Source organism: Paroedura picta, chromosome 16, assembly GCF_049243985.1.
Source record: "Paroedura picta isolate Pp20150507F chromosome 16, Ppicta_v3.0, whole genome shotgun sequence".
Lineage (NCBI taxonomy): Eukaryota > Metazoa > Chordata > Lepidosauria > Squamata > Gekkonidae > Paroedura > Paroedura picta.
This window is the reverse complement of record NC_135384.1, coordinates 2,233,536-2,245,897: the sequence shown is the minus strand read 5'-3', so window position 1 is coordinate 2,245,897 and position 12,362 is coordinate 2,233,536. Positions and strand designations below refer to the sequence as shown.

Below are 12,362 nucleotides of genomic sequence, written 5' to 3'. Positions count from 1 at the left end.
AATCATCCAGGCGCGAGCGCTCATTTCCCTGACGTTACGCAACTGTACAAGCGGACATCGAGATTACGGCGACCACTCAGAGAGGGGCTCTGAGATCATCGGTCCCGCCTTTGAGGCCCACTGTCCAATCGGTGGCTCGCTAGCCCATCCTCGGCCTGTTCGAGGAGCGGTTCTGACCCCGCCTCTGCTAGCGTGGCCAATCCAAAGAGCGGCTGCCTTTTTAAAGGCCCACGTTCGCACACGTGGGGGCGGATAGGCTTAGCCAATCGCGTCGCAGCCGGCGTGCCCCGCCTCCCTCCGCTCCGGTCCGAGGCGGCTGCGTGAGTCTTTAAGATGTAAACAAGGCCTCGCGCGGCGACCGTTAGAGGGTGAGGAGGGTCTTGCGCTCGCGGCGAGGGGAAGGGGGAGGAACAGCTTCGCGGGAGGCTTTTCATTGGCCGGGAGGACTCGAAGGGAGGGGGGGCGAGTCCGAGGGAGCAGTTCGGCGGAAGGCGCGACGAGCGTTCTGATTGGTGGGCCCAGCGGGCCATTAGGAGGGGGTAACCAGAGTGTACCTCCAACACGGCGCCTTCGGATTGGCCGTGCCGTGAGCAAGGGCCGCGCCCATTGGCTGAGAGGCGGCCGCTGTGTCCGGATGCGGTCTCCTGGTTGGTTGGCCGAGGGTGTTGTCTTGTGGTTGTGGCGAAGTGGCTCTCTGGATCGGTGGGGAGTTCCTCGGTTTCGGAGGGGGCGGGTTGCGCCTTGAGGAGAGCCCTTCAGGGCTGGGCTCTGGATTGGTGGCATGCCTTGGGTGCAGGGTGCAGCTAGAGAAAGCGCATAATGTCGCCGAGCAGGAGGGCCCTCTGGCTTGGAAGGTGAGGACTCTGGTGGATAGGGAGCAGCTTAACCAGGGGCCAGCCTGAACCAGAAGAGGGGGGCCTGGTAAGTAGCTGCAGCTCTGCAGGAAGGGGACAAGAAGACCCCCACCCCCCCAATAGCCTTCCCTGACCCCAAGTGCTCTGATTAGTGGCTGAGGGTTTCCTTTGCAGGAGGGACGTTGGACTTCCAGGCACTGGGAGAGAGCAAGCACTTTTGCGAGCACAGGCACCTCGGGGCGGGCTGCGGAGCATGCCGTAAGACATGGGCTCTCGCAGCAGCAGTAACGCCAGCTCAGGCGGTCGGGATCGCCAGGGCAGCTGGTTGCCGAGGGACTCGGGGGTCCTGCGCAGCGAGGAAGAGGACGACGAAGACGACGATGTGGATCTGGCCCAGGTACTGGCATATCTACTGCGCAGGTAACTCACTCCCCCCCCTCCCCTTAACCCTTTTCAGTCCTTGCGGCTATGGGGCTGGCTGACCCATCGCTGGATCGGTGTGGCTAAGGAATGGGAGAGTTCTCCTTTGGTGAGACTGCTGGGTGGGAGGACCCAGGCGAAGGTTTGGGGCAGACATGGAGGTGGGTCACACCTGCCTGATCCAGTAATCTGCACAAAGAAATGTTAGTTCTCTTGGTAATTGGAAGCTGATTGTGGTGGTTGGCATGGAGTCTTGGGAGAGTCTACTGGGGAATCCGGTTTTGGTTGAATTCCTCCATGGCTCTTGTCTGAGAAAGGTAGGATTTTTACAGTCTGGTGAAGAAAGGAGATAGTCCCATATTGCATTGCATTGCAGTGTGGTATCTTTAATGATATGGAGGGCATAGGTGAATGCTAGTGATACCATTTCATTAGAAGTGCAGATTGTTATAGTATATCCATGGTCTGATTTGTGGAGGGGTAAGCAGAGTGTGCTACACTCTTCTGGAGTGCTGCTTCAGTTGGAGGGGATAATACCAGGATTTGATCTGATTTGCGATTGCAAGTGGGTTGGCAGGAAGGTATGTGTCAGTGCTTGTCTGTTGTGGCCCTTCCTTGCATACTCAGGGAATTGCTCATTGCCACTGTGGGATAGTAGGTGAATTTCCTCCAGGCCAGGCTGGATTCTGGAGATTTTCGGTAGGGGGATCACTTGGACATGAAATTGGGGTCATCGTGGGGGGGGGGTTTGTGAGTTCCTGCATTGTGCAGAGGTTTGATGACCCTGGAGATCCCTTCCAAGTCTATGATACTATGATCAGACCAGTGTGTCCCTAGCTCCATGGAAGCTGCTTCCCTAAAAGCTGAGTACCACATATTTTGCTTTTTCCTGCGTAGGGCATATGACACAACACTTCCGTACATCCCTTAGACATTTTACAAAAGTATAAAAATTGGGGGCATCGCTTCAGCAGGTATTTCACACTCTGGGAGGTTTCTTGATTTAATAAGTGGGAGTCTGCATTTATTATCAGAATTTGTGCTGATATGTACTCTGAGGAGACTCTATGGGCCAGACTATATGCTTATGGGGGAGTGCCGTGAGTGAATCTCCTGTTGTTTTCATTAACAGTATCGGTTTGATGCCCTCATGCAACTCTCTTCTCTTCCAATATGTGATATAACTGCTCCCAATAACTGCTTTAGTTAAAGCAGGAAATAAGCATCTAGCTTGAAACAGCTGTTATCAAGGAATGTAGCCTGGGAGGGGAATGGTGTTGGACTCTGTTCCCTCAGGCCATGCTCCCAGTTCTACCCAGGATCCTCTTGTAGTTGCTTTTGAAAGTTAAAGAATACCTTGGGAAAGGCCATCAATGATTGGCCTACTGTTATTGCCGACAGTTAGGCAGAGGGGAACCACTTCCTTTGGGGCGTTCTCCATCACTGTCCCCGTGTTTGTGATATTACCTTGGGCATGCTGCAAAGCACTCTGGGAGCGTTTCTTTAACCATAAAGTCTGCCCTCTTAAGTAGGTTAGGGTGATCACGACTGGGCAGTGTGGGTCTGCCAGATCATTTGGTCTTTTGATGGCGATTAATAAACTGCAGCTCTCCAGATGTCCATTGGACTACAATTACCATGAGCCTCTGCCAGCATTGCAGTCCATGGACATCTGGAGAGCCACAGTTTTTGGTCCCCTGTGCTGTAGGGTGGATCCCATCCCTATATGTAAAAACAATCTGGAAGTACATGGGGTTAGGGTTGCACTCCTAATGTCTTGTCAGGCTTGCATCTTTGTTCCACTGGCAGCTGGTAAACACTTGTCATGATCGTTGTCTGTGTACACTCTGGATGAAATAATTCTGAGTCCGTTACTTTCAAACTTCAGGCTCAGTGGCCAGCTAAAGGGGAACAGGAAAGAAGCGAATGGGGTGCCGTTTGTCTATCGTGAATGAGGCAAAATAGGTTCGTAATCTCTCTTTATATCTTTCTGTTTCCTGTTCCCTCCAGAGGGCAGTTTCATCTGATGCAGGGCGGGGGAGCGGCCAGCGTCCAGGTGGTCCACGCGCTATCCGACTCGGACGACGACAGTGACAGCGCGTGGGAAGGGCGCTTAGGAGACCAGTATAAGCCTGCAGGTGACATTTTGAAATGGGCAGGTGAAGTTTTTCACGTGAGGCGATGGCTGGGGTGCCTTAGGGCTGAGAGTTCGGTGTAGCGGGTGGGGGAAGTTCAGCCGAACAATCGCAGGGCTCTTGGATCTTCGCTATCCTGTCCTTTGCCTCTTCTGTCTCCTGCAGTGGATTTGACTCCAGACATCCGCGGCCTGGAGAACAATGAGATCAAAACCCGCATCCAGTTGGCGACGGGCAAGCTGAGACCTGGGCGGACCGACCGTAGTATCCCCAAGCTGCTTTGCCAGGTGCCCCCTCTGCGGCTTCGGAGGTGGGGGAGGAAATGGAGCCAGGCGGGCATGAGCTTCTTGCGGTTTTGGGGGTGGGTGGGTGGGTGGGCCAGTCTGGAAGGCCAACCTTTGGGAGGGCCAAAATCTCCAGGATTTGGCATGCTGAAAGTCCCAGGTTTGGTTTCCGGCATCTCCAGCTAAAAAAAAAAAAGAAGACCAGAGGTGAGGAGGGGTTGACATTCTGATAGGTTCTGCCTCCTGTAGCAGCCATTTGGAGCTTGGCTCCACCTCCCATGGCAGCCATCTTGGAGTGGTGCCCACCACCCCTTCCCAAGATTCCAAGAGTGGCCTGCAGGCTCCGAGAGGTCGTGGGGAGCCGTTCTAGGCAGCATTCCCCTGGGAGCTCGGAATAGTTTGGGAGGACAGGGAGATCCCCAGCGTCCTGAACAACAGTGTCTTTCCCCTTCCCCGCAGAGAGAGCGTGGCCTCTGCCACAACAGCAGCTTCTCCCCCGGGGAATGCTCGCGGGTGGTGTCACAGTGAGTATCTGCCCCGGGGGGGCCCCGGGATGGAAGGGCACATGATTGCGGGAAGAGTCTCCTACAGCCTCCGCCTCTGCTCCGCTTCCAGCTTTCTCCCCAACTACTTGACCCTCACCGACTCCTACTCTCAGAAGGCTTTCTGCGGGATCTATTCCAAGGATGGACAGCTGTTTATGTCAGCTTGTCAAGGTATGTTGGGGAATCCCTCCGGGGCTCCTAGAGGTCACCCGCCTCCCTGCTGGGCATCACGGGGAATGCGTGTTCCGCAAATAAGCTCTGGAGATGGCCAAATTTGCAGTGAACTGCCATGAAATCACTCAGAGGCACAAAAGGATTGGGGGACTTCAGAATCCTCCTGTAGGCATGGCCCACTGGGGTTGTTCAGGCGGATGGGTCTGCCTGCTGCTAAGGCATGGTGGGTAAGCTCCCTCTCTCTTCTGCCAGACCAGACAATCCGCTTGTACAACTGCTCCTATGGAGCCTTCCGGAAATTCAGGAGTATCAAAGCTCGGGACGTTGGCTGGAGCGTCCTTGATGTTGCCTTCACGCCAGACGGGGCGCACTTCCTTTACTCCAGTTGGTCAAATTACAGTGAGTGCAGCTGGCATGCGAAGGGTGGGGGGGAGAAAGGTTGAGCCCCAGACCCCGCAGGCAAGCATTCACGCCCTCTTCCTCTTCCCTCTTTAGTTCACATTGGCAATATCTACGGCGAGAGCGACACCCACACGGCTCTGGACCTGAGGTAACGAGAACCCCAGCAAGACCCCAAGGGAAAAAGAAAAGGGACCCTCCCCAATTGGCCTCTCACTTTCTCCCCCTCTTGGCAGGCCTGAAGAGCGGCGCTTCGCTGTCTTTTCCCTCACCGTCTCCTCGGATGGACGGGAAGTGCTGGGAGGGTAAGTTGGCCTTCGGCCCAGTCCCTCCTTCAGCCCACCCCTTGACCCGGGGCATGGAGGCCTTCATCCTTTGACCAATGAAACGTTTCCTTGCCCCCATCCAAGTACTTTTGGAAAGTGGTTGAGGCCAGGGAGCCTTTTTCTGATCAGCCCCCAGAGATTGGATCGGCTTTGCTGATTTTTAAAAACATTGTGTTGGCAGTAGCTGCCATCACAGCCCCAGGATCTTCATTGTGGGACTGCAGGGAAGCTGCGGCAGCCGTTTTGTGGCCATTTCTGCTGGTGTCCGGGGACCCCTGCCACAACGTGTAACCCTTTGTGCTTTGACTGTCAGCTCCTGTCTGTAGTCTAAGCAGGCGAGGTTCTTCTGTGCAGTTAGAGCATGAAGCTCTGTATCTTCCTTCACACCTCATCCTCAGTCAAGGGGATTTGGGGGACCTTTCTGATCCTGACATGCAGCAGAATGCAGCCTGGGTTCGCTGGGTGTGGATCAGAACAGCTAATTTGCCTCCCAACTACTTTGTTCTGGTGGAGCCCTCCCCTGGGAGATGGAGCAGTTCGGCCACCGGCCGGTTGCTCTGAGTGATGCGTTTTTTATTCCCTGGCGTTTCCTACCAAGTCCTCTCTGGCTTTCGGTCTAGGGCCAACGATGGCTGCGTCTACGTCTTCGACATGGAGCAGAAGAAGCGGACGCTCAAGGTACATCTCTTGCTGAGCTTGCCTCTCTGCTGGGCCCTCTTGGCAGCCATTCCTTGGCCTTTGACTCCGCAACTCCTGGGCCTCACTTGCTTTCTAGTCACTCCTAGAAATCTGTTTCCGTTCGTTGATCGCTTCCCGTTCCCTTTCCCATCTCTGCATGCCCTTCTCCCAGGTGGTGAACGTGTGTGATTCCACTGCTCCTCTGTACTGTGAGGAACTGAATTATTCACTGGCCTACAGTGCTGGTCGGCCACTCAGCAGCTCCCTTCTCCCAAGGCATTCCCCCCCGCTCTGTAATCAAGCTGGCGACATTGCGCATCGCACCCATCTGCCGGTCCTCAAATGAAAATCGCTTTCTGTCCTCCGCCTTCCTGCAGATCGAGTCCCACGAAGACGACGTGAACGCCGTGGCCTTCGCCGACAACAGCTCCCACATACTGTTCTCCGGGGGCGACGACGCCATCTGCAAAGTGTGGGACCGGCGTACCATGAGGGAGGGCGACCCCAAGCCGGTGGGCATCCTGGCCGGTCACCGGGACGGCATCACCTTCATCGACAGCAAAGTAAGCTTGGGAGGGGGGGGGTCCCAAAGGGAGCCCCCTCCACTTTAACCAGGGAGGCTGTTGTCTGGGATGCCTCACTCGAAGGGATCTCACCCTAGCAGAAGGCGAAAGGGGAGGGCTACACAATGCCCCACAAGGTGCTGTCCAGCAAACTGAGAGCATGTCAGAAGGACTGCGGGGAGTTTTGCTGGCCCCACACCATGCTGGCTCTGCCCTTCAGCTTAGAGGCTGTGGAGGGGTTGACTAGACACGAGCATCTTTTAAGCAGCCGTGTGGATTCTCCCTATCCTCTCCCTCTCTTCTCCCCCCCCCCCCCCCCGGCAGGGAGATGCCCGATACCTCATCTCCAACTCCAAGGACCAGACCATTAAGCTGTGGGACATGCGCAAGTTCTCGGGCCGCGAGGGGCTGGAGGCCTCCCGCCAAGCCGTCACCCAGCAGAACTGGGACTACCGCTGGCAGCAGGTGCCCAAGAAAGGTAGGGGAACCGGACGGGCCTGGGGAGGAGGGGGGCGCAAGGAAGGGGGCCTCTGATTTGCCCTTCTCTCCCTCCTTTCTCCAGCACAGCGCAAATCAAAGCTCCCGGGCGACAGTTCGCTCATGACGTACCGAGGCCACGGAGTGCTGCACACCCTGATCCGTTGTCGCTTCTCCCCGGCCCACAGCACCGGGCAGCAGTACATCTACAGCGGCTGCTCAACGGGCAAGGTGGTGGGTGAGTGAGCTGGGCCGGGAGGGGCCGTGGCTCCGGGGTAGAGCACAGAAGGTCCCACGTTCCATCCCCAGCAGCTCCCTTGAGAAGGGTCGTGCAGAAGACTCCGCCCGTTGGAGTAGAGCCAGGGCTGCCTTTGGGAGACCAAGGGTGGGATTTGGGAGAAGGCATCTTCAGGCATTCAGGGCTGGGGATGTACCTGGAGCAGACTGATTGTGAACGCCTGGGGCCCATCATTCTGAGCAAGCACAAAGATATTTGCTCTGGCTGGAAGGGTTAGTGTCCTGAAGAGAGGCCCCCTTTTTATTCCTGTCCTCCTTTGTAGCTCTGGTAGCTGCAGAAAGAGCTTAAGAGATTCCGCACTTTAAGTCCCCATCAGTTTGTGACAGGGAACATCAGAAGAGCTCTGGAGGATCAAACCAGCCTCCCGTCTCACCCAGTGGCCAACCAGTTCCGACAGCAGGGCAGAGAGGTTGCCCTGAGGTGGCCTCCTGGCCCTGGGATCCAGCTTTTTAGCACCTCTCAGTGTGGAGCCTGCATGGCTGGTCGCCAGTGATAGCCCGGGCCTCCTTGACTCTGTCCAATCCCCCTTTTTAGGGAGCTTCTTGGGTTCCACCAGGGTGCGCAGTGGTGAGCCGGTGGAAGACGTCAGTGAACTGACGCTTCTCTGTGTGAAGCAAGGGGAAGGGGTGGTTGAGACCCAGTGGAGAAGCTGGAATCATCCCTGGATTCTCGAGGCAGCACAGGCGTGTTTAACCCCGAAGAAGAAGAAAGAAGCGTCCCTTTGGATCGCTTGGCTCAGGGACCCAGAGACTCCAAGCATCCATTGGACACCTGCTAGCCTCAGGGGTGGGTGGAAAGGGGAGTTAGGGGGAGGCCGATGGAGAGGGAGTGGCTCAAAACAGGCTCGAGGGGGTAACGGTTGTCTCTCCTGCAGTATATGATCTCCTCAGCGGCCATATTGTGAAGAGGCTGACCGAACACCGTGCGTGCGTCCGCGACGTCAGCTGGCACCCCTATGAGGAGAAGATCGTCAGCAGTTCGGCAAGTGTTGAGGGAAGAGGGGAGGGACTGGCCACTGGTGGCAGGATAAGGACCCAGGAGGAGCATCCCGGGCCATCTGGCACATAACACCTTCCGGGGCTCACCTTCCGGTTGCCCCTGACGATTTTTGGGTCCCAGCTGGGTAGTGCTTGGTGTCAGAGGGGGGGGGCAGTGGACGTGCTTTTAACGGCCCTCTCCCTTTCTCCTGGCTGCAGTGGGACGGCAACCTCCGGCTGTGGGAATATCGCCAAACGGAATACGACGAAGACGCTTTCCGGCACCCCCAGCAGCTCCCCAGCGCCAGAGAAACACGCCCCAAGCCCTCCTCGGGAGCCGCGGATCAGTAGCCTTCCTGGCTGCTGGCAGTTTTGGACTTTCTGGGTCGGGGGGGGGGGGTCGGGAACTGACCTTGGAACATGGGGGGGGTGTCTCCTCAGGTGTTCCCCCTCTTCATAGATCATGTGCGGAGGGGCCGGCCTAGAGGGAACTGGGGAGAGGGGAGGGAAACTTTGGTATGGGGTGGGTTGAGAAAAATAAGGGAGCTCAGGTCAGGGTGGGGGTGGGGGGTGGGAAAAGTACAGCCCAGCCCCCCACCCCCTTCCCAGTCCACTGCCTGGGTACTAGGGATAGGGTGGGGAATCATGAACAGGGATGAAACCAACCGGCCCCGCCAATGTTGGGCTTCGACTTGGTTTGGGGGGGAGTAGAAGGTGTTTGGATGAGGCCTCCTTTGACCTGGGTGAGGCTAAGCTGTGATGGGCTGGACCCTCCCATTCCTTCCCAGGTGCCGTGCCAGCCATTCAGCACAGGGACCGTAAGAGCGGGGAGGGTACCTAGCTTTCCCAAGAGCTCTCTTCTGCCCTGGCGTGCAGCCGGGTGAGCAGGGGGTGGGGAGCCTCCTTTCCCAGCGGGAGTCTCATTTTCTTGCTTCGATGCCCCCGAAAGGGAGGCCGGGACAGCTTTCTTTGTCCCATTTCCTCTGGTGTGGACACTTGATCCTTCGAGGGACGTCTCTGCCCCAGTGGGGTCGGCCGGCGTGTACACAGTGTGTGCCACTTGTGCGTGTGAGCTTTTACATGGCAGGGTGGCAGGCGAGAGAAAGGCCAGAGCTCCTGGGTTGCAGCAGGGGGCCGCTTGGGCTGGCGAGGGGCTTTCCTTCCCGGAGCTGTGCCCGCCCTCTGTCCTGGCACTCGCCCTTCTGTCCTCGCTCACCTTCAGCTCTCTTCCGTCTCCCCCCCTCCCCCTCGTTGCCCTTTTTATTGCTCGCTGGGGGGGTCCCTCCCCAAGGAGTTTTAGATCCTGCTCCTTTTTCTTCTCGCCCCCGGCAAGGTCTGCAAATACTGCGGATCGCTATTCAAGCAGGGGGGGGGGGGGAATCTTCGTCCGTGGGACTCCCTTCTGCATGAGACAAAGGGGCTCTAATAGTATGGACTAGTTTGGAGGGTTACGTTGGGAAGTAACCCCGAATGTCGCTTGCTGGAATTGTTAAAGCAATTAACCCTACCCCAGTGTGGCTGTAATAGGGGGGCGTGGGGGGGGATCTTCCGGGGGGGGCACCCTTCTGGTTCCCTAATTTTTTTAAAAGGATATAGAGATTCTTGTTTTCTAAACTTGAGAAAGACTGATAAGGCCTCGATTAAGTCTCGACATCTAAACAGTCGCGCAGATCCCACGCAAAACCGGGGCAGTCTGTGTGGGAGGTCACGGGGGGGGGGGTCCCTCACTTAATGTGGTCCTCCCCCCCCCCCTTCCTCCTGAGAGTGTATCTGTGCAATCTACTGTCTTCTGTGTCAATAAATAAACGTTGTTGGAATTTCTCTTTCAGTTTTTCACCCGTTTTCCCTGAAGGGTGGAAGGTTAGCTTTTAAAGCTGGCTTCCCCCCCCCCCCCTACAAGTTTGTTTGCTGTGCCTTCCCTCCCCTGCTCTCGATCAGCTGTTCACGCCAAACTTGGATATGATTCCAGCAGCTGTCGTCAAGCATCCATCAGTTCAGAGCTACGCTCCTTGTTTGATTTCTCCCCCCCCCCTCTTCCCTTTCCTCCCTGGCCGGAGGAGGGGAGGGTCTTCCGTGGCCTGCGGGTGGGCTGATCGAGGGGGATGGCAGCGGGACCGGGGGCAGGGAAGCCCTCCTCCCGGCTGGCCACTCTAGCCGGTTGGGGCCAAGCTCTTTGCCGGGGCCTGGTGCGTTTTTGGAGCAACCAGCTCGCTTGGTTGCTGGGGGTGCCATGCCTCCGCCGGGCATACCACCTGTGGCTGGCTGCCGTGGTCATTTTCGGGCCGTTGCTCCAGTTCTACGTGAACCCGCGGGCCATCTTTGCCAACCATCACAACTTCTTCAACATGTGAGTCAGCCGAGCAGGCCGGGGCGTGGGCGGGAAGGGGAGGGCACGGACTGGCTGGGAGGGAAAGGGCTGCCCGGTGGGGGGCTGGGGGCAGGGGATGTTCTGGGTCAGCTGCTGCTGTCTAATCTCTGTGATCCAGGCCCAATGAGCCCCCCTTCTGTTTATCTTGGAAGAAGGGCAAAATATGAAATCGGGAAAGGGGGGTGAGGCTAATTCTCTGTCCTTTCCTACCCCTCCCGAAGGCAAAAAGCAGTTCTGTAGCTTTTGTACTCCACTTTTTACTACCCGAAGGGGTCTCAAAGCAGCATATTATTGCCTTCTCTTCCCCTCCCCACAACAGGAAGGTGAGGCCGAGAGAGCTCTGAGAGGACTGTGACTGGCCCCAGGTGACCTAGCTGGCTGCAAGTGGAAGAGTCGGGAATTGGACCCAGTTCTCCAGATTAGAGGCTGCCACTCTTAACCACCACACCAAGCTGGCTCTTGACCAGGGGAGGCTTCTGTTGAGTAGCGTTGGTTCCACTTAAGGACTTGGGATCCAGTTAACTTTGGCAGGAGGGCTTGTATCTCAACAATAAGGAGAGCCAGCATGGTGTAGTGGTTGGAATAGGATCTGGGAGAGACAGGTTTGAATTCCCACAAGGTCAGAGGAACTCCTCGAGTGACCTCGGCCAGTCACACACTCTCAGCCTAGCCTACCTTACAGGGTGGTTGTGAGCATAAAAGGGAAGAGGTTTTCTTTATGGCAGAGGTGGCCAAACTGTAGCTCTCCAGTTGTCCCATGGACTACAATTCCCATGAACCCCAACCTGTTGAGGGCTGGAACATAGTGGGCAAATAGGACGGTGAGGCTGGGGGGAGAACAGACAGTGTTGTGCTGGGGGGGGGAGCCAGGTGTCGCCCCGCTGCTCCCCACCCCTCTGACCCCTCTTTCCTTCCTCGCAGCAAATTTGTCCGTTCTGCCTGGGGCTGGACGTGCATCTTCCTGGGGGGCTTCATCCTCCTGGTGGTCTACCTGGCCTCCCGGCGGCTGCTCCTCACCGTGCGCCATCTCAGCCGCCTGGCGGTGGGGGCCGGGCTCTGGCTGGGGGCTACCGAGGCCTTCCTGCTCATTGAGAACCTCACCGGCTACTGCTTCGACCCCGTGCCCGCGGGCATCTTGGTGAACAACCTGACGGACAAGTGGACCTGCCTGCACAAGGGCCACCAGTGGCACGGCTACGACGTCTCCGGCCACACCTTCCTGCTCACCTTCTGCTGCCTCCTCATGGTGGAGGAGACCTCCGTCTTCCGGCGCTACCTGGCCCAGGGCCACCCCGCGGGCGTCCCCCTGCGCCTCATCTTCCTCCTCAACGTCCTCCTCCTCGGCCTGTGGAACTTCCTCTTGGCTTGCACTGTGGTGTATCTGTACGAGTACAGCCACAAGGTGGTCGGGGCGGCCATCGCCACCCTCTGCTGGTACCTCACCTACCGGGTCTGGTACCGATCCGCCTGGTCTCCGGGGAGGCCCGGGGCGGGCCTGTTCCTCAAGACGGTGCCGGGGGAAGCGAAGAAACGGAACTGAGAGTGTGCCTGGAGGGGTCCGAGGGCAGCCGAGGGGCTTGGGAAGGAGGCAAAATTGAGAGACAAATAAAACTGGGATCCTTGGAGCTGTGCTATATTAGTGTGTTTTATTGGGAGGCGGTCCTTAGGCGCTGCGGGGAGGGAGTATGACATCCAGCCCTCAGTCTGTAAACTGCTGGCAGACTCGGTCGGACTGACGGGCAGAATTTGTGCCACGGGAAACTCCTTCACCCAAGCTCCCTGTGCGTGGGCCAGGGCATCGCCAACACAGTGCTGGTGGGCGCCGTGATCTCACCAAGCGTTGCTAGAAAGCGTGTCGGGCTTT

The 12,362-nt window shown here is 57.2% G+C and overlaps 2 protein-coding genes across 8 annotated transcripts; both read left to right on the top strand.

Annotated features, from left to right (window-relative positions):
• Positions 1–231: 231 nt before the first annotated feature.
• DCAF11 (DDB1 and CUL4 associated factor 11) lies at positions 232–9,951 on the top strand. 7 transcript variants are annotated; one of them, XM_077315686.1, is made up of 15 exons: positions 232–368; positions 1,029–1,251; positions 3,285–3,412; positions 3,575–3,696; positions 4,153–4,217; positions 4,309–4,409; positions 4,665–4,811; positions 4,908–4,962; positions 5,048–5,116; positions 5,758–5,815; positions 6,193–6,378; positions 6,703–6,856; positions 6,941–7,093; positions 8,028–8,134; positions 8,350–9,951. In XM_077315686.1, exons 2-15 carry the CDS (start codon positions 1,235–1,237, stop codon positions 8,479–8,481), a joined length of 1,494 nt encoding a protein of 497 aa, XP_077171801.1. In that variant the 5' UTR covers positions 232–368; positions 1,029–1,234; the 3' UTR covers positions 8,482–9,951. The 7 variants fall into 7 exon arrangements, with proteins under 7 accessions (XP_077171801.1, XP_077171796.1, XP_077171794.1 ...); XM_077315681.1 differs by having other exon boundaries at positions 1,029–1,274; XM_077315679.1 differs by lacking the exon at positions 232–368 and adding an exon at positions 464–647.
• Positions 9,952–10,162: 211 nt separating this feature from the next.
• Positions 10,163–12,123, top strand: FITM1 (fat storage inducing transmembrane protein 1). Its single transcript, XM_077315688.1, has 2 exons — positions 10,163–10,477; positions 11,420–12,123. The coding sequence occupies exons 1-2, from the start codon at positions 10,233–10,235 to the stop codon at positions 12,036–12,038; spliced, it is 864 nt and encodes a 287-aa protein (XP_077171803.1). The 5' UTR covers positions 10,163–10,232; the 3' UTR covers positions 12,039–12,123.
• Positions 12,124–12,362: the final 239 nt, after the last annotated feature.